At 36.5% G+C, this 20,560-nt stretch overlaps 6 protein-coding genes across 6 annotated transcripts; 5 read left to right on the forward strand and 1 right to left on the reverse strand.

Annotated features, from left to right (window-relative positions):
* Positions 1-473: 473 nt before the first annotated feature.
* Gart (GART trifunctional enzyme) lies at positions 474-4,418 on the forward strand. The gene is made up of 7 exons (XM_967883.4): positions 474-792; positions 842-1,089; positions 1,137-1,997; positions 2,048-2,270; positions 2,325-2,523; positions 3,028-3,279; positions 3,327-4,418. The coding sequence occupies exons 1-7, from the start codon at positions 625-627 to the stop codon at positions 4,373-4,375; spliced, it is 3,000 nt and encodes a 999-aa protein (XP_972976.2). The 5' UTR covers positions 474-624; the 3' UTR covers positions 4,376-4,418.
* A 9-nt stretch (positions 4,419-4,427) lies between these two features.
* Positions 4,428-6,701, forward strand: LOC661693 (uncharacterized protein). Its single transcript, XM_967841.4, has 4 exons — positions 4,428-4,568; positions 6,080-6,268; positions 6,323-6,498; positions 6,553-6,701. Exons 1-4 carry the CDS (start codon positions 4,472-4,474, stop codon positions 6,628-6,630), a joined length of 540 nt encoding a protein of 179 aa, XP_972934.1. The 5' UTR covers positions 4,428-4,471; the 3' UTR covers positions 6,631-6,701.
* Positions 6,641-11,113, reverse strand: Trp1 (Translocation protein 1). Its single transcript, XM_967804.5, has 7 exons — positions 11,020-11,113; positions 10,442-10,574; positions 10,111-10,385; positions 7,523-7,710; positions 7,288-7,474; positions 7,115-7,236; positions 6,641-7,067 (listed from the first exon to the last, which is right to left on the reverse strand). The coding sequence occupies exons 1-7, from the start codon at positions 11,053-11,055 to the stop codon at positions 6,932-6,934; spliced, it is 1,077 nt and encodes a 358-aa protein (XP_972897.1). The 5' UTR covers positions 11,056-11,113; the 3' UTR covers positions 6,641-6,931.
* Positions 10,585-12,680, forward strand: LOC661607 (uncharacterized protein). The gene is made up of 5 exons (XM_967758.4): positions 10,585-10,717; positions 11,468-11,552; positions 11,599-11,730; positions 11,778-11,870; positions 11,915-12,680. Exons 2-5 carry the CDS (start codon positions 11,469-11,471, stop codon positions 12,656-12,658), a joined length of 1,053 nt encoding a protein of 350 aa, XP_972851.1. The 5' UTR covers positions 10,585-10,717; position 11,468; the 3' UTR covers positions 12,659-12,680.
* On the forward strand, positions 12,677-13,748 carry LOC103313944 (uncharacterized protein). The gene is made up of 4 exons (XM_008198551.3): positions 12,677-12,803; positions 12,929-12,987; positions 13,035-13,271; positions 13,317-13,748. Exons 1-4 carry the CDS (start codon positions 12,741-12,743, stop codon positions 13,417-13,419), a joined length of 462 nt encoding a protein of 153 aa, XP_008196773.1. The 5' UTR covers positions 12,677-12,740; the 3' UTR covers positions 13,420-13,748.
* A 943-nt stretch (positions 13,749-14,691) lies between these two features.
* LOC661564 (glycoprotein-N-acetylgalactosamine 3-beta-galactosyltransferase 1) lies at positions 14,692-20,533 on the forward strand. Its single transcript, XM_008198548.3, has 5 exons — positions 14,692-14,895; positions 15,023-15,375; positions 18,429-18,567; positions 18,617-18,995; positions 19,044-20,533. The coding sequence occupies exons 1-5, from the start codon at positions 14,864-14,866 to the stop codon at positions 19,215-19,217; spliced, it is 1,077 nt and encodes a 358-aa protein (XP_008196770.1). The 5' UTR covers positions 14,692-14,863; the 3' UTR covers positions 19,218-20,533.
* The last annotated feature ends 27 nt before the right edge of the window (positions 20,534-20,560 follow it).

Consider the following 20,560-nt stretch of genomic DNA (forward strand, 5'->3'; position numbering starts at 1 on the left):
AATGCTTCCGAACTCTCCAAATAGGAATTGAGTTTAAATTAGACAATAAAAACAGATCTCAAAATAAATTCTCAACTATACTGATGTAATGTGTTTCAATTTTCTACGTTTTTCAATAGATACAACGAACGGTTTTCATATACTGGTCATTTACATACACTGATTGTCTAGTACTGTTATCTAAGAATTTATAATTTCCAATTTTATTCACACATAATCATTAGTATTTAATCCAGAATTAATCTAGTTACCATTTGATAACACGAATGGGCCGGATAACCGAGGTTTCATTGTACTTATTTCCAGGCCTTGGAAAGGTAATCCGTGATCTTGAACACTTTATTGAGAAACATATTCCCCTTATCACAATTTAATTTATTTCTCGAATCCCTCTGTTGTAACATCTGACGAAAAATAAATGTATTTTTCTCTCCGGTTATTTGTTCAAATGACCTTAACCCCCATTATCGCCAATTACCAACCGAAACCTACCCAGGGGGGTCCGGGGTTATCGCTCGCCGCTTCCCCATTGGTCCCCGCACCAAGCGACGCTTCGAAAACAACTCAAAAGATTGCAACCACCAACAGCAACTCCATTTACCATCACCAAGTGCTCATCATAAAATGTCGAAAAACGTGCTCGTTATCGGAAGCGGCGGTCGCGAACACGCCATCACGTGGAAAATCTCGCAAAGCCCCCTTGTTAAGAGCATCTACGCCGCCCCCGGAAGCTACGCCATTCAACAGGTGGCCAAAGCACAGAATGTTGACCTCAATGTCAAGGACTTCAAGGTGAGGTTATGTCACAATTATTTTTTTCGACAACCGGGGAGACTTTCAGGCGATTTCGAAATTTTGCAAAGACAATCAAGTCTCGTTGGTGATTGTGGGGCCCGAGGACCCCCTCGCCAACGGCATTGCGGACGCTTTGACCCATGACGGTGTCCCGGTGTTTGGGCCCCCCAAAGACGGGGCCCGGATTGAGTACGACAAGGACTGGGCCAAGGCGTTCATGGACAAGCATGGGATTCCCACTGCGCGCTGGAAGTCGTTCAAAAACGGAAACGAAGCAAAAAAATTCATCAATAGGTAACGTCCATTTTTTTGGGTTGGCAACACATTTGATTTTATTTTAGTGCCGATTTTCCCGCGCTTGTTGTCAAGGCCAGTGGCTTGGCGGCGGGTAAGGGGGTGGTGGTCGCCGCCTCCAAGCAAGAGGCCTGCGCCGCCGTTGACGAAATCCAATCCAGGTTTGGCACAGCTGGTGAAACTGTCGTAATTGAGGAGCTCCTAACGGGTGAAGAAGTCTCAGTTTTGGCCTTTTGTGATGGCAACACTGTCAAGCCCATGTTGCCGGCGCAGGACCACAAACGCATTTTCGACAATGACAAGGGCCCCAATACCGGAGGCATGGGGGCCTATTGTCCGTGCCCCCTCCTCGACCCCCCACAGCTTGACTTCGTCAAGAAAAACGTCCTCCAACGAGCTGTTGAAGGTTTCAAAAAAGACAAAATCAAGTTTGTTGGGGTTCTCTACGCCGGCTTGATGCTCACACCTGGTGGGCCTAAAGTTCTCGAATTCAATTGTCGCTTCGGGGACCCTGAGACCGAAGTCATACTTCCGTTACTTGACTCCGATTTGTACACAGTTATGAGCGCGTGTTGCACCGGAAGTTTGGATAAAGTTGATTTGTGTTGGAAGAGCGGGCTTCATGCAGTTGGCGTGGTGATGGCGTCGCGGGGATACCCCGAAACGTCGAGTAAAGGTCAGGTGATCACTCGAATTGATGACGTCAACGTACGCACCAATCACGTCGTGTTTCACTGTGGGACCGCCCTTAAGGACAAATTGGTGACCAATGGCGGGCGGGTATTGATTGCCGTGGCCTTGGCGCCGCAGTTGGCCTTGGCTGCGGCACAGGCGACTAAAGCGTGTGATGTTATTCAATTCGATGGCAAACAATTCAGACGCGATATAGCCCAGAAGGGGATTTCAAGGTAAGTGGTACCAACTGTGTAAACCCAAAACCAAGTAACAATTCCCCTAGGGCGATTCTAGACAGTGGCAAACTCACATATAAGGCCAGTGGGGTTGATATAACCGCCGGAAATGATCTAGTTTCACATATCAAACCCCTAGCCAAGTCTACCAACCGTTCCGGCGTTATGGGAAGTTTAGGGGGTTTTGGTGGTTTGTTTGATACCAAGGCGGCCGGGTTTAGGGACCCGCTTCTCGTGTCAGGGACTGACGGTGTTGGCACCAAACTCAAAGTAATTTAAATGAATAAATTTATTTTAATTAATTATTAAAAAATGTGATTTTAGATTGCCCAAGAAATGGGGATTCATGACACTATTGGTATTGATTTGGTCGCGATGTGTGTCAATGATGTGCTAGCACATGGGGCTGAGCCTTTATTCTTCTTGGATTATTTTGCATGTGGGAGTTTGGACGTTAAGGTGGCCAAGGAGGTCGTCAGTGGCGTTGCTGAGGGGTGCAGGCAAGCAGGGTGCTCTCTAATAGGTATTTAAAAATTTATTTTATCAAAAAAAATCGTCAGAAATGAATGACAATTTCGTATAAAATTTTGTCATTTGAATTTGCTGGTCAAGGTTGCCATCTTAAGATGCCAAATTGATACCAACCTGACAACAAAAATCATGTAGCATTTTGAAATGACTTAAATGCTGCATTCAAACAAGATTACTCTCTTAATACACAACAGAATTTCAAGAGTTAAACATCAAAGTAAAGGTTTTTTAATTCTACAGACCGATACGTTGCCATATTTTGAAAAAAATGCATAAATGTTTTATCACAGAACACCTTTAGTTCTTAATAAAGTCGCATTTTCAAAAGCTGTAACCACTTTAATTTTACTTCACTCACTATATTACAAATTTTAAAACAAATAGCTTCAATGCTGCCAACTTGTATATTACGCATTGTTGCCAATGTAAATCCAAGCCCACTTTGATCAAAATAATTAAAAAAAAATTTTTTTGAGTTTGAATTTTTGCATTCCAGGTGGCGAAACGGCCGAAATGCCCGACATGTACCCCCCTGGCGAGTACGACGTTGCCGGTTTCGCAGTCGGCGCCGTCGAACGCGACCAATTAATGCCCCGAATCGCGTCCATCCAACCCGGTGACGTCATTTTAGCCCTCCCATCGTCGGGGGTTCACAGCAACGGTTTCAGTCTAGTGCGCAAAATAATGAAACTGGCGGGAGTCTCCTACCGGGACAAAGCCCCCTTCAGCAAAACGGGAAAAACTTTCGGTTGGTTAAAAAAAGTATTCAATTTAATTCTAATATGTGATTCCCAGGAGAGGAACTGCTAACCCCCACAAAACTTTACGTCAAGAGTGTCATTCCGGCGGTTAAAACCGGCAAAGTCAAGGCTTTCGCGCACATAACCGGCGGCGGTTTAACCGAAAACATCCCCCGGGTTTTACCCGAAAACCTGGGCGTGGAACTGGACGCGGAGCGGTGGCAAATACCCGAAGTGTTCGCATGGCTGGCAACCGCAGGTGGTGTAAACCAGGCTGAAATGCTCCGTACTTTCAACTGCGGAGTTGGGGGTATTTTAGTTGTTGATCCGAAAGACGAAGCGGAAATCACCAAATTAGTATCATCGCACGGGGCTGTGAAAATCGGTCAAGTGGTCAAAAAAAGTGACGATCAAGTCATAGTTAAAAACTTCTCGAAAGTGATGGAGATCCGCATGAAGCCGTTCGTACCAACCTTGGTGACAAAAATCGCAAACAAGATGCGAATCGGTGTGTTAATCTCGGGCAGTGGTACCAACCTGCAGGCCCTAATCGACGGGACGCAAACCGCAGATTTAGGGGCGGAAATAGTCCTTGTCATTTCAAACAAAGACAATGTTGAAGGGTTAAGAAGGGCCGAAAGGGCCAACATCCCCACTAAAGTGATAAGTCACAAGGCGTACCCGAACCGCGAGGACTTCGACCGTGCCCTTCACAACGAATTGGTTTACGCTGGGGTTGAGTTAATCTGTCTTGCCGGTTTTATGCGTATTTTGACTGGGGAATTCACCGCCAAATGGAAGGGCAAGTTGATCAACATCCACCCGGCCCTTTTGCCCTTGTTCAAGGGCACGCACGCGCAAAAGCAGGCCCTTGAAGCGGGTGTCCGCATTAGCGGATGTACGGTACATTTTGTGGAGGAGGCCGTGGATGGGGGGCATATTATCACGCAAGAGGCCGTCCCTATAGAGCTCGACGATACTGAGGAGACTTTGACTGAGAGGATCAAAACGGCCGAACATAAGGCGTTTCCGAGGGCGCTTGAGTGGGTGGCGAAGGGGAAAGTTAGGATCGGTGAAGATAATAAGTTAGTTTGGAAGCTGTGATTGTGTGACCTTTGAAAAATGTAAATAAACTAGTTTTACTTGATTTTGTTTTGATTTTTAATACTGTGTTTCCTATTTCTTGGATGAGTTGCAAAAATGACCGAGTTGAGTGAACATGATACTGCGATTTTGAATTCCGTTTTGTACCCCAATCTACCCCTAAGTGATTCGCTGGGGGCGGCGAAACTTCAAGGTCAGTGTTTCATAAATAACGTCGAAAAAATTGGAAATTATTTACTTTTGAACCTAATACTACATCTTTTACTTATAACTTTAAGTTAGTGATAATTTGGGTTTAACATTGAACACAATTAAATCAGTTTACAAACTATATTACCAGTTCTAAATTTTTCGTGAAATTACGAAACCCATTTTCAGTTTATTACGCGGGCTGTAATAACAAATAATTATTGTACGCGACAAAACTACTGAAATTCAAATTACTTAACAAGTAATAAGTAATAAGCAGTGGTAAACTACAGTTTTTTATATTTTTCAAGAGCTCGAAAATGTTAAAAATAACACTATCTTTGACTAAATTTTGAATGGTTTTTAACGTTTCGTCAAAAAATAACGAGCCTAACAGAGTGAAACAAATAAAATATCTTTTGTTATTTAAGATTCCTTTAGGCAAGATAAAATATACGAGTTTCTGGCTCAAAAAGTAAGTAAATCGAGGAGAACAGGTTGAAATAACAATTTGAATAAAATATGATAATTTTCTACCCAGTTTTGAAAATATTCTTCCAAAAAAAACTTGCTCAAATAGTCAAAAAAAAAGGGAAATTTAGAAGCATTTTGGATTACTTTGATGAATTATGGACTTGTTTTGGCGAATTAAAGTAATTTTGGGCCTAATGTAGTGATTTTTTGACACTATTTTGTAATCTCCACAAAAAAGAAAGAAATAAAGATTTACAAAATTGACAAAACGTCGCCAACTTGTAAACCGCCCAGGGTTTTCCATTTTTTTCACTGGATTAAGCGTCTCAGAAACTTTTTACATGCGTTTCGACATCCAGTTCATGACTTCTCAATTATTTATGTTTAAAGTTTCGCCAAATAAAATATGAGAAAGTTAAATTTTCAAACAGTAATTGAGTCTTTGTTGAGTAAACGCTTAGAAAATGTAAATTTTTGGTTATTTTCAACCAAATTTGGCGATTTTTCTCGTTTCAGTTTAATAAAAACAAGAAGAAAAACTTGATTTTTGGTCTAAAAAGATGTTTAAATACATAGAACTTGCAAAAATAATGTCATTTTTGACTCAATTCTGTGATTTATTGGCTTACTTTTTAAAAAATTTTACGCAATAACTGAGTTCTTGCTGAATAAACGCTTAGGAAAGGTAAATTTTTGGTCGTTTTCGATCAAATTTGGTGATTTTTTCGTTATAGTTTCATAAAAACAAGACGAAAAACCTGGATTTTGGTCTAAAAACGTGTTTAAATCCTCAGAACTTGGAAAAATAATGTCATTTTTGACATAATTCTGTGATTTATTGGCGTACTTTTGACGTGCTAATTATGACCGTTTTTTAATTAAAAAAACAGTATATCAGACGATTTTGCACAATTATTTGTTTTTCCAGTTTCAAGTTGATTATAATTTTAATCCAATAACCATAGTTTTCACGAATTTCCGGATTTTTAAACAAAACTTGATTTCATTTTCAAAATAATTAAACATTTGGGCACTTTTAAGACATCGAAGAGGACACTCCCAACGTTCACAAAACCAAAAAAATGGAAATAGAAGCCATCCAATTGGCCGAAACCGGAAAATTTGACGAGGCTATAACAATTTTAAATCAAGCACTCGAAATCGCACCACAACGAGCCTCGATTTATAACAACAGAGCGCACGTTTATCAATTTCAAAAAAAATTCACAGGTAATAAATTAAGTTAGATATTTTAGGACACAACACCAAAAAACAATATTTTAGACGCCTTTGATGATTTGACGAAAGCAATCGAATTGGCTGGCGATAAGCAGAAAAAAACACTATCGCAAGCACTCTGCCAACGTGGTATTTTACACAGGAGGGAGTCACGATTCGAGTTGGCCAAAAACGACTTCGAAATTGCCGCCAAAATGGGCAACCAATTTGCCAAAAGTCAAGTAAGTGTGTGAATGTAATGTTTCTAGTGGTAATTAACCGTTTGATTATTACAGTTGGTGGAACTGAACCCGTATGCGGCCCTGTGTAATCAAATGTTAAGGAAAGTGATGAACAACTTGAACAATATGTAAAAAAATCGTGTTAATTATATACAATATTCTTTATTTCTGTATATCAATATCAATATAATTATATGAAAACACTTGGTAGGAGATTAAATTGTCTAAATGCAGTTAATGGAGATTAGAAAAATAATAAATAATGGGCAATTTCTCTAATAGCACCAAAAATCATGAAAAACTCCCAAAATCAAAATAAATGCGAAAATTTTCAAACTTTGATCACTTAAAAAACCAAAACGAAAACTCTCGAATCACCCAAAAACTCCAAATTATCTACACCAGACCGGAAATGTGCGACTAACCGAACTAATTAAGACTCCAATTCATCCTGATCGACTATTTCGAAATCCTTCCCTGTACTCGACCTCTGACTCGACTCGCTCTCCGTCTCCGAGGCGCCCAGCGCTTCCACCTGGCTCCCGCCCTCGTTACCAATCTCACTAATTCTAGAAAAAAATCACCAAAATCTCGACTAGTTTTATTCACCACTCACTTTTCCTCATCCTCCACCTTCTTCACTTCTTTACTCTTCTCATCCTCCTGCTCGCCGTCCGAATCTTTATCTTTTTTCTTCTTCTTCTTCTCTTTCTTCGCCTCGCCGCCTTTATACTCGTACTGAAAGAACGCAGTCAAATCACCCGAAACGCAACCAAACGAAACACTCACTGTATAAAGCGGCCAAAACGAAGCGAAAAAACCCACGTCTTCGGTTAAATTCGGAAGAATCCACAAGTGGTGCTTGCCCAACGTAAACACCCAAATCAGACAGAAGATTATAAGGCGAATCACAGCCAAAACGATAATTGTTACCAAAAAACCGGCAGCAGCGACGCTCAAATAATACACTCCCAACCTACACTCCAAATTTAAAACACGAAAAAGCCATAAAAAAAACTATTACCTCACTGAAGGGGGCCACAATGGGAAGAGACAAACACCTATAGCCCCCAAAACTAGTAAAGTACCGAAGATCCAGTAGTGGAAGGGGATCGGGTCGTAAATCCACACATAGGCGTCCATTCCGTCAACAAATCTTTGATCGTTGTGCATTTCCAACCTGATTTTCTTCTTCCTCTTCTCTTTTTCAGGCTGCAGTAAAGCGCAAAATTGAATCCGAATGCAAAATCTAAGTGGCTTTGGTAAGGCTTAGCCAATAGCCGCATAGCGCGCGAATTACGTCACCCAGTATGCTCGTTTAAACCGATATCCACTTGTAATATTAAGGCACAATAAACGCTTATTTTTTTGGGTACATAATAATGATTAAACAAATACAAAACATTTAGTTAAATAACGAAATTATTAAATAGCGTTAACTGTTAAATAAGTGTGGGACTTTCTGTTTTATCGATTTTAATTAGGAGATTGATCACATGAATTAACTGGGCGAAATTTCATTCGGATGTCATTTTTGACATTTTTATTTTAGAATTACAAAAATTTGCTTCTTCCAAAAAGAGCTAGACTAATTTTGTTATTTCTATTTTGCTGTTGTAGCTTAAATATTCTTATCAAATCAACAAATTCTCCTCAGTTTGCACTAATTTATCAATCATAAAGAAAAAAAAACGCATACTTATCGGATTGCAAAACTAGACGTAGTTTCAAGATAAATTCCTTTAGGGGGCATTTATTTTACATTGCCAAACGTTAAATGAAAATGTAATTTTTTTATAATAAATTAATAAATGATAAAAAAAAGATTGAGTTGTTATTACATAAGCGGAAATAAAATTTAATAACAATTAGTTCTGAATAACTGCATTTTAAAAATTTCAGAAAATAAAAGTAGGTAAGTTATTAATTTTTATAAATCATTTAAAATATTATTGTTTTACAAAATATAAAATAAATACAAAAATTAAGTACAAAAATTATGTGATTTAATTTAATTTTGGAAAACAGTTCATCAAAAAAAACTACATTAATAATAATTTCTCTTTTGGCAATTTCATCTTATTAATGCATAATTTTCTTTACGGAATGGTTTTCGTTAAATCATTTACTATTTAAAAAACTAAACATTTTCATTTATTTTAAAAGTATTACAATTTTATTATTAAAAAATGAATTTTGTTGCAGAAAAAATCAATAGGTAATTTTTTTTTTTTTGGTTAAATTACATAAATAATTTTGATTCGTTTTTAATGACAATTACAAAATTAACAGAAAACTTAAGGCCGGCTTATCGTACGTGTTAATACGCGATTAACTTGACGTTTGTTAATGCAAAACAAATGACAAATTAAATCGAATTAAATTTTAATTGCTTTCCTGCTCCAAGAATTAAACGTCCATGTGGAATAAAACCTTCTTCTCGCAAATAAACAATGGTTTAAGTCATTTGTTATTTTACATAAAATCACGTTTAAAATAGAGAAAGTCTATTTCGTACAAAAATTATTTTAATTAATTTTACTTTGCTCAAAAAAAGTTAAAAATGTTTTTCTCTTTTTTCTTTAAGAAATGATTTGTTAAATTTTTCATTAAAAAAACTCAACATCATCAATTAACTTGACGTTTGTTAATGCAAATAAGTGGCAACTTAATTCGAATTAGTTTAATTCTGAAATTCTATTGGAAGTAAGCCAAATTTTGCAATTAGATAAGTTACTATCCTGCCTGCCTGTGGTTTGAAGGGTCGACATCTAAAGCAGGGGCTGATTTATTTAGGCGTCATTTTCAATTTGTTCGACTGTACTTAAGTTGTTTTTTTAAGCATGTGATTATTTTCAGTACAATTTCTCCAAAATTCCTTACAATAAACGTTACTTGATTACAAATAATAAAATATTGATTCATCATTTTTTTTATTTTTAGTGTTATACATATTTTAGAATAAGCGATGCTTAAATGCATGAATTTGAGAGCCACCGACAGTTTTTTTACGTATTTATTGCACAAAAATAACATATAAGTTCTGTTTGTTTGAAAAGGAGGAAGAAATATTTTTATTATATATATTACATAACTAACTAGTAAATTTGTAACTATTTTAAGGAACTGTAAAAATTATTTGAAAAAATTCGCACGCATATAGAGAAATATTATTAGACTACGTATTAGTTTTTAAGATAAAGTAAAATATACTTTCAGCAGTCACAACCTACATTGTATGTGGTGATATATGCGAGCATTTTATTATTTTATTACTTTAAACCTATAAGTTAAGTTGCTTTTTTTTTACTTTAAAATGAATAGATGTCTAGCATACTGGACGACGTCACTCTGGCAGCGCAAAATTGAATCCGAATATAAAATAAAATGGCCTGTGATTACGATTATGTTGGCAACACTCAATAATATAGGCATATAAAATACAGTTGGTGCAACTGAATTATTCAGACGACGGTTATGCCATACAAAAAATCAAAATCCCACAACCAAATTAAAAAATTTCAACGTTGTGCCTTGCAAAATTGTCAATATTGCCAAATTGAGAAAACAAAAACGTTCAAAATAATAAAAAAATTATAACAATGCACTAACTTGTTGTTCCTTATCTTTTCCTTCAACGACACTGCTCTCGGCATCTGTCCCTTTTTCCTTTTCTTTCGACTTTTCCTTCTCCTCCGATTCATTCTTCTTCTCCTTCTTCTTGCCTTTCAGCTCTTGTTCCGAAACTGGCACTTTTCTCGCCCTGTGGTAGAACTTGTGTTCAAGCATCAAGTGAAGATAATCAACGATATCTTCGCGAGTTTTGAACAGGGGCTCGTCGCCTTGGGCCCACTTTGACTCCAAGAGCGCATCAACGGCTCTTTTAGCTATAATTTGCCCAACTTAGCTCAACTTTCCCCCCAAACAAACTATGATAAATTACCAGTGAAATACTCAACATTGTGGTTAAGAAACTTAGTTTTCTTAATTGGAACATTTTTCCGCATCCATTTGGCGATGACAAACTCCTCTTTCGCCGGTTTATCAGCAACTTCTTCGCCGGGAGCCACATACTCCTACAAAACGTCAAAATCAACTGCTGCCAACTCCAAATCGCCAAAACAAAACGTCACTCAGTTAACACGTAAAAACCTTCTTTAATTCGAAAAGAACAGGATTTTATGGGGAAAAAGCGGCGATTACCGCACGACTGACTCAGGTCTGTGAATTTCTTAAAGTTACGAACGATTCGTCGACGCGTCACTTGTGAAAACGGGTTTTTCGAATTGTGACGTCGGGGGAAATTTCCGCATTGTTCTTCACGAGATCAGGCAATAAAAACGGGAAAATAGCGCAACGTCACCTAATTGCACGGAACAACACGACCGAAAGCCCCCTTATGACAACTAACCAATAAAACACCAGCCCGGCACTTTACCAATTAACTCATCACTGGACGCGGGTTATGGGCGACAATAAGGGGGAAACAACGGAATTTGCGCGAAAACAAGTCAAATTTACCTCTTTACGTTTCTTTCCTTTCTTCTTCTCCGCCATTTTGACGATTTTGACAGGCTACGTTGTTGACGTCAGTGCTTCTAAAAATTTTACAGTTAAGCGGCTTACGTGGACTAATTATGCGATCGGGACGAACTTCTCGCTCGATTTGACGACGAAATAGCGCAATTTGCGAGATTAAACACTGATTTGTGTTTATTTCCCCCGAAATTGCACCACTAAGCACAATTAGGAATTGTGGTACCACTGGTTCCGACATACCCGGTGTTTGCGCCAATTTTCAAAAACTTTTTTTAATAAAAGGCCCTAATTATTTTCACTGGTTGGTTACATTTTAATTTTTAACCCATGTTTTTATTAAACATTCTTAACGCCGGGCTTGAAATTACAATTACATTGATCTGTTTTTTGTCATATCCAGTATTTGCATAAATTTTGGAAAATTTTACAGAATGGCCCTTCTACGAATTGAACGACCCACAATCACCGTCTTCTACACGAATTACAGCAGTTTTGCCAAATTATTAGAATACAAGGTAGAGCAATGTTTTTTTGCTACGTTTTTTGAACTTTTTTCTTCAGAAATGTTTCAAAATTTTGGGTATTTCCGAAAACAGTGAGCAGGAACAAATCCGAGCCGCTTACTTGAACCTTGTCAAGCGGTACCACCCCGATAGTGGTACCAAAGAAGCTGATGCGGAGAAATTTTCACAAGTAAAATTTTTGACCCATTTTTTTATTTTTCTGAGCCATTTTTTCAGATTGATAAGGCGTTTCGCGTCCTAACTGATAAGAAATCGCGCGAGCGGTGGCAAGTCGATGACGAAATTCAAGTGCAAGAGCAGGACATTAAAGTATGACTGATTTAAACGATTTTTTTTTTGATTGTTAGTTTTAGCACACAGCCCCCCAACACCGGCAATACTTGAGTTACGACGGTGTCGGGGTTGGAAATCCCTTTCAGAGGCAAAAACAGTACACTAGAATCCGGGCCCAACATGCAGCTGACAACGTTTTGAAGCACCGAATGTCCAAAGTTTCCGCCGAGGAAGGGGCTCTCCTGGCCAAGGCCCCCTTGAAGCACAACATTAAGACCAAATATGGACTAGAGCGTCTCGTTGAGGACTTGATTCAGGAATCGATGTCTCGGGGCGAATTTAGCAATTTATCCGGCTCTGGAAAACCTCTTCCAAGTCACCAAAACCGCAACCCTTACGTTGACTTTGTGACCCATAAACTAAACGAGGTTTTAATAGATAACGGGTTCACACCTGAATGGATTACGCTACAGAAGGAAATAAGGGAAGAAATTCAAGAATTGAGGAATTTTTTACGAGAAAAGCGCTCGTATTTGGGCCCTTGTCCCCTAAGTGGTAAAGACAGTGACGATTGGGCTAGAATTGTACAAAACCGTAGAAATACAGTCGAATTGATTAATAAAAAAATTGATAAGTTTAATTTGGTCGTCCCAATTTTGAACAAGCAGATGATTCAGATTAGTTTAGCGAAGGAAGCCGAGAGAATTCTAGCAAATGGGCAACACAGCGTCAAGCTAAAAGACTTGCCGCAGAACACGGACGAAAGTGGCCCCCCTGTGACCGAGAACATCTTCGGAATAATCGATTCTTTATTCAAAAAATAGTCTTAATAAATTTGAATTTCAAGGTCGTGTTAGTGACTTTGGTCCCAAACCCCAAATCCCCAAATCTGACAAGACCAAAAACATGGCTTCCAAGCAACAAGAAGTGGAGGTATTAGAAAGTTGGGAAGAAATCGAAGAGACTGATGTAATAACCCCCACATTTGCACCCATTTTTCCCCCAAAACCGCCCCCAGCCCCCACTAGAGCCCCTTTTGCCTTTTGCACCCCCATGCCTAATTGAGGTTATCCCCACTAACCGTGTGATTTCAGGTGTTAGACCAGAAGTTTAAGTCAATTATTCCGCCGAGCAAGTCCTTGGAGCCCAAAAGGTGACACCGCGGTCTGGGGATGCCCCGAATATATGTTTCTGTTGCAGTAACGGGCTTAGTTCGGTGCCGATTAAAATTTTACTGACGGGGGACGACGCCTTAAGGACCCAGTACGTGCCTCCGGAACCCACAGTGAAAATCCTGAAGCGGCCCTCGAAGGAGCCGCAGAACACCAACGACTCGAAAGTATTCCAGCCGAAAAAGACGCTGCAGCAGAGGAAGCAGGAGTATGCAGAGGCCAGACTTAGGATTTTAGGAGAGACTGAAAAAACTGAAGAGGAGAAGTACGGGTGGGTTGTGGCCGATTTTTGCTCATTTTGTGGTTTCAGGATTAGTATAGTGGCGTGCAAGGCGCGCTCAAGTGACTTAGATAATGTAATTCGGTTGCCAAAAGGACCAGACGGGAGCAAAGGGTTCAACATACGTAGATAGTACAGTGTGCATTTTTACGTTTATTTAAATCACATATCATCAACCAACCCAAGTGATATAACTTGATATGTGGATTTAAGCACAAAATGCCTTGCAAGTCTCAGATTTTTTTCAAACACAAACATTGCTCTATTCAGTGGTTTTGTGCTGGATGTCGTACCATGACGCAGATTTGCATCCCTTTTTTATGTGTAAATATTATTGTAAGATAATTTTATTATAATCAAACCACGTCAGAGTTGCAGTTAATTTTGCTCATGTATATTAGTAACGTTAAGTTATATTTATTGTGGTTGTGCAATTCTTAAATATATTACGTAATATTTTCAGTAACACACTGATCTACAACCCCAAATCACCAACCCTTGAACTTCTTTAAGTTTTAAACTAATAATTTTGCATGAATTTTCACACTTGAGTATTGAAAAAATACAAAAATCAGGCGAAATTAATGAACATTAAATTTTTATTTAAAATTTAATTTTTACAATAAGTATGTTGGGAGTGCTGTTCAATATGCTTTCTTTAAGTCAAAGGTTTTGTTGTAAAATAATTGAAATAAAAGAATTCTGGTAATTAATAATTAATTATGACATGGTTGAGTTCGAAAATCTCAAAGCAAAGAAGTGGCTTAAAGCATTGAATAAGGTACCTTATTTAATGCTTAAAGTTAAAAGTTTTTATTTCCAAAAAACAGTTCTAATTGAAAATCCAATACTTTTTGCAAAAAATGCAAAATATTGCGGTTTTTAAGAATATTTAAAAATTATATATTACATAAGTAGACATAAATAAAAAACCAGCTTCAAAAATTTCACGGCCGCCTACGATTTTCATTAAGAAAAATAAAAAATACAACTTAAAATTATTGCAGCTAAACAAACAGTAAAAAAATATTCATATTGTTACAATTTTTGTAAAAAAGTGTCTTGTACTGTCTTTGATTCAAACGTGTAACTTTGATAATAAGGAAGATATAATTTTTTTTAATTTCGCCAAAATGTAAACTTCTATAAGATTGGTCCAAACCAACCAATATACCAATAAAAAATTCTTAAACATTTCAAAAAACGACAACCATATGTGGAACGGGTCATTTTCTTTTTGAGTGGCTGTACCTTTGCCTCACGATTGTTCCAAGTTATTTATTTGAAATAGCCTAGTTTTGCCCAATTTTCACATTTAAATTTTAAAATAAATATCAAGATCAGGCGAAACTGTTCGAATTCAAGGCAATAGACTTGTAAAATGAGTAAAAAGTAAACACAGAAGTGGGTTGGTGCCCCTGCGCAGTGTCAAAATGGTGGGACGCGAAGTTGGATGTGTTTATGATTTCTTTTGTGATAAACAATAATTTGTATTAAATCCACGGATTAAATCGAATTAAATTAACTCAAAATGCAAAACAACATGTTCCTGACGTGATTCCTACAACGGTCTCATTATGAGTTACATAAGGTTAGGGCTACATAAATGGTAAGTTAAGTAAACACCCCTTGTAATATGAAACGTTTGTTTACAAAATATTAAATTAAATCGTAATTAAGAATTGGTTGTTTTGTTAATTAGTGGACACCGAGATAAGGGGGGTAAATATTTTCAGGTCGAACGTAAACAAGCAATTTCTGGTGGCCCTCTTGTCGGGTGTCGTGGTGGGGTTTGTGACCGCCTATGTGATTCTCTCGCCGGCGATTCTGCTGGTGGCTTTGGGGGATCCCCACACGAGTCAGGAGATGGAGTCTGCGTCGGGGCCCTCGATCGATCCGGGGGTTCACCGACACGATGAAGAGTTCCACCAGATGGAGAATAGTACTGTTGCCGATTTGATGTTCAAGAAAGTGAGGATCTTGTGCTGGATTATGACGGGGCCTAGCAACCACGAGAAGAGGGCAAGACATGTCAAGGCCACGTGGGGCAAGAGGTGCAACAAGTTGATATTCATGAGTTCGCAAAAAGGTTAGAGGAAACGGAAGTTGATTGGTAATCAGTATGCGTGGGAGTGGGCTGTGATTCAGGGGTGACAACTGTACCGTGGCCCCCTTTGAGTGTCTAATTGATCTGTTGGTTTATTAATTGGAAATCCAGATGTTGCATTTTAAATTTTTTGTGTCTTAACAAACGCAGAATTATTTAAAGATTTAAAACTGTAATTACATTTTCTGCGATTAATAGCTTTTCGAAGATTGTTTTAAATAATTACAAAAATCAAAATTTTTGTTAAAAAAAATCACAAAAATATACGAAATTTTTTGCACTTTAGTTGAACATATTCTAAAATTTTATCTACGTGTGATTAAAATTACTGCATCATCTATAAAACGACAAAAGTATTTTTTTCGTATCAGGATTTTCCAGTAAGCTGTTTGCATTTTTGGTACAGTGTTTGGTAAATGTTTATAAAGCAGGCTTTTGGATTTGTTTTTGTTGAAATATCTCTTGGCATCCAATGGTAATTTTAAAATTTCATATAAGTCTTTTCGAGATTATGATTTTGAAAATGTGTTTACTGATGACCCATTTCTTAAATTAAGATACAACATTTTCTTCCTGTATAAGCACTACACTACGTTCACTTAAAAAAATTCATATCAAGACATTACAAATTTTTCCATAGAAAAGCCATTTTTCAACAAAATTAATTCTTCACTGTATGTATTACAACCTTGAGATGGAAAAAATATGTCACGTATGACGCCTATGCGTGAATATGAAGTATAGGGAAAAATTTGCGACTTTTTATATGAAATTTTTCGTATGACCTTGCGATAAAAACAGAGTTCCAATCGTTCCAATATCTCGAGTGAAACAAACAAAATAATATCAAGTTGCATTATTTTTTCTAATTTTTATTTGTGTTATTGCAAGATTTGAAAATAAATGAGTAACTGGTTAGTTCAAAAAAAGGCTAATTTTTCGCCAAATTTATGTAAAAATTTTCTAAAAAAATGTTTTTTTATAAATTTGTTAAACACTTCAAAAAGGCAAAAATAAAATCATGTTCGGTTTAACTGTGCTATTTTCGGCTTGTTTTTAGCAGAATTTTTGAAGAAATTGCGGTTCTGTCCCAAAAAGAGAAAAAATAATGTAAATATTGTGTTAATATTTCAAAAACAATTGAGAATCTAATTTAAAGACACAATTTTCGAGCAAATTGTTTTTTATTTGGCGATATTTTGTCCAAAACAAATTTGGTTTTCACTTTAAAAACGTACTTAAACAATGTAAAAAGACAAATTTAGCTTATTTTGCTATATTTTTTAATGAAATTTTCCGAAATAATAGTGGTTCTAATTGACAAATGTGTTAATGCACAAGAAAAAAATAAACATGTAATTCTCAACAGAAGTTGGTGATTTTTCAGAACAAAACTATTATTTCCGAAGTATTTATAGATTTTTTTGCTTAATTTTTTACAAACCTTTAAGAGAACGCGTTAGAAACAAGGAAAATTAATGCCACCATAGTCCTAATTTGACAATTTTTTCAGTTCAAAAGAGAGAAAAATAATGTATCTAATACCAAATAAAATAATTTATATGATCTAATTTAATGAAATCTCTCGAAAAAACTATTTTTATCTCAAAAAGTGCTTAAAATATTGGGAAAGGAAAAAATAACTTCTTTTTTTTAGTAATTAATTAGTTACAGCTTCTATTTGACGATGTGTTTCTTGATTTATTTATATTTATTGATTTTTTGGTTTATTTTCGAGAGAAAGCGTTTGAAGAAAGGGAAATTAATGCCACCATAGAACTGATTTTACAATTTTTTCGGACCAAAAAACAAAAACAATGTAATATTTTACGTAACTTAATAATTTATTAGCTCTGATTTAACGAAATCTTTCGAAAAATCTGAATTTTTACCTCAAAAAGTGCTTAAAATATTTAAAAACGAAAAAAAACAACTTCATTTTTTTAAAATAATCTATTAGTCACAATTTTCGGTCCGGTTTAACAAAATCTTACAGAAAAACGTGTTTTATATTTCAAAAATGTGAAGAAACGTTTCGAAAAACCAAGCATTATACTTTTTTTGAACTATTTGGTGATTTTTGGGATTACTTTTACACAGTTACTTGAAATAATTGCAAATGTAAATATAAATCACTCCCAAAGGCGCTAAAAAAAAACAAAGTCAATGTAAATTTTTTTTATTTGGTGATTTTTTCGAATTGATCTAATAAAATTTTACAATAAAAAGGAAAAACCACTCAATTTTCTACCAAATTTTATTTTTTTTCTGTTTATTTTTGACTTAATTTCGATAAAAAAACAACTAAAATCGAGTTCAACAACGAAACAACATTGATTTCGATTTAATTTCAGGATTTTTTGGGACAATTTGAGTACAATTAAAAAAAACTTGTTTAAATAATAAAAAAATGGCAAAAACAAAAAAGGTAAAACGTACAAAAACACTCGAACAACACTAAAAACCATGTAATTATTGTCCTAATTTAGATATTTAGTTATTCAGTCTAAAAACACCATTTGTTTTTTGCTTATTTTGACGAAATTTTTGTGATTTTTCGGCATGTTTCATTAAAATAAATAGGTCTCTAATACAAAACCGAACTAATTGAATAAAATAGACGAAAATAACATCAATTTGGTGTTTTCTCAGCCAGTCTTGGTGACATTGTTCGAAAAAAAATGTTTTTATTTAAAAAATGTGCTTAAAGAAACTAAAAAGGCAAATTTAACACCATTTTTGGCTTAGGGTTACTTATATCAGTAGATTAAAACAACAAAACTTGAACTTGACGGGCTTTCATGCTAAAATGTTACAAGAAAATCGGATTATCATAGAAGGTTGTTATAACTAGTAAAATAAGTGCAAACTTTGGGGGTAAATAATTGCTTTTCTGCTTGTAAAATATACAAAAATGCGCGAAAAAAGTTTAATAACTGGAATTTCGTTTAAAGATACTATTTGTTTATTGCATATTTTTGCCCAAATTTTTCGGCGTGTTTGTTTTTAAATTACCGATTTTTTGCACCAATCAGATGACTCGCTTCCCGCCGTGGCCCTGCCCGTGGGCGAGGGCCGCAACAACCTGTGGGGCAAGACCAAGGAGGCGTTCAAATACGTCTACCACAACCACATGCACGAGGCTGATTGGTTCCTCAAAGCCGACGACGACACGTAAGCCCCTCCCGCTCAACTCCACCCATCGCCACGCCCTCTTTTCCAGCTACGTGATATTGGAGAATTTGCGTTACATGCTCCTCCCATACCGCTCCACCGACTCCATCTACTTCGGTTGCAAATTCAAACCGTACGTCAAACAGGGTTACATGAGCGGTGGCGCTGGTTACGTCCTAAGTAAGGAGGCGGTGCGAAAATTCGTCGAACTCGGCCTGAACTCCACCAAGTGTTCCAAGTCCAACAGCGGTGCTGAAGACGTCGAAATGGGGAAGTGTCTCGAAGCGGTGGAGGTCAAAGCCGGGGATTCACGTGATTCGGTCGGGAGAGGTCGGTTTTTTCCGTTCGTGCCCGAACATCACCTGATTCCGGGGCACGTGAAGAAGAGCTTCTGGTATTGGCAGTATATTTACTACGAGAGTAAAGAGGTGAGAGGGTGTTTGAGGTGGTGTGGTTGGTAGGAGTGGTTGTTGTAGGGGATGGACTGTTGTTCGGATAATGCCGTGTCGTTTCATTACGTCACTCCGAATCAAATGTACGTCTTGGAGTACTTGATTTATCATTTAAGGCCGTATGGAATCTCGTATCAGGTGGAAATGCCGCCGGAATTAGTCGAAGAGCACGAGAAAAATAAAATGACTTCCTTGTAGTTTGCTCAAATTTGAGGAATCACTAGTCGATATATTACCGATGTGAGATTATTTTTAGGGTTTTTGTAACGATTGCCATATTTTTTCGATTCGCGGTTTCAGCTACATTCTGTACTCATTTGAAACAATGATTCTCTTTTTGTTTTTTCCCCGTGTTCAAATAATATACTCAAACTAGATATTTGATTATGAAAAATTTACACCAGAGGGCGTATTTTTTGGAATCGCGAATTATTTCTTCTATGACGTAAGGAACACACCTATGGTAGGTATAAAGTACAGTTGGTTTTCCTAAAAATGACACTTGTGAGAAATGAGACATTCTTTTTGGGTCTGACTGTACCACATAGATGACTGTTGAAAGTGACAACCAAATGCAATCTCTTGTATACTAATTAGGGATTTTTTTATTTGAAGTTTTTATTTTTAAAAACAAGTCCTATACCAAAGATATGCTATTTTAAAGTAAGTTTTATTCGATGATGATTTTATATCTTTCAGCTTTTTGTAGCTGTTTTGTTGACGTAATATTTTTAATTTGTTTATATTACTTTATCAACCATTTACGTAAACTATATCACGTTAAAGCGCCAATAAATGATGCGATTTTTGCTCAATATGCTCAATAAAATATCAGTTTTAACATAATTTTATTTGTGCCGCGAAAACAATCATTTACGCTCTAGATACAAAACATAATTATTACGAGTGTTTCCGTAAATTAAGTGTTGTAAATCTTATTTTGTTCCTGGAACTGAAAAACTTAATTCATTCATTTATTAGACTTAGAGTCGGTTTATAGAAGCGTCATTAATTTAATTGGCAATTAAATGCGTGATTAACTGATCAGTCACGTGATCACATTGAAGCAATTTGGTTGGTTCATTCGCGTTGTTAACTTTTATCATCGCAATTAACTTTGAGTTTTCTATAAACCGATCCGTAATGTTATTATATTTTTTCTAACATTTATCAAAAACCGACCTAATATAAATTTCAAATCTAGGACGTAAACTGTTGTTTCGGTGACTGTGTATTTTAAAGTGGCCACCGAATTGCGGAATTTCCATGGTCATGTAAACATATCAAAAAATATCAGAAAAATCTACTTTTTAATTAGACATGATTAGATTTTTAATGAAGTTTTCAACGTATGCAGAGGCCATTTCTTTTTGTGTTCTTTATTGCATCATTTTTCTAGTTATTGTATTTGAGACTGCGTCAAATGCAATCCTTAATAACTGTAGATTTTTTTTGTAAAATATTACGTATGAACTAGTCAGCTATGTAAAATAAAATAAAGAGCGTACCTACAATCGTTTTTTACCAACCCTCAAAATACA

This window comes from Tribolium castaneum, chromosome 6 (assembly GCF_031307605.1).
Source record: "Tribolium castaneum strain GA2 chromosome 6, icTriCast1.1, whole genome shotgun sequence".
Taxonomy (NCBI): Eukaryota; Metazoa; Arthropoda; class Insecta; order Coleoptera; family Tenebrionidae; genus Tribolium; species Tribolium castaneum.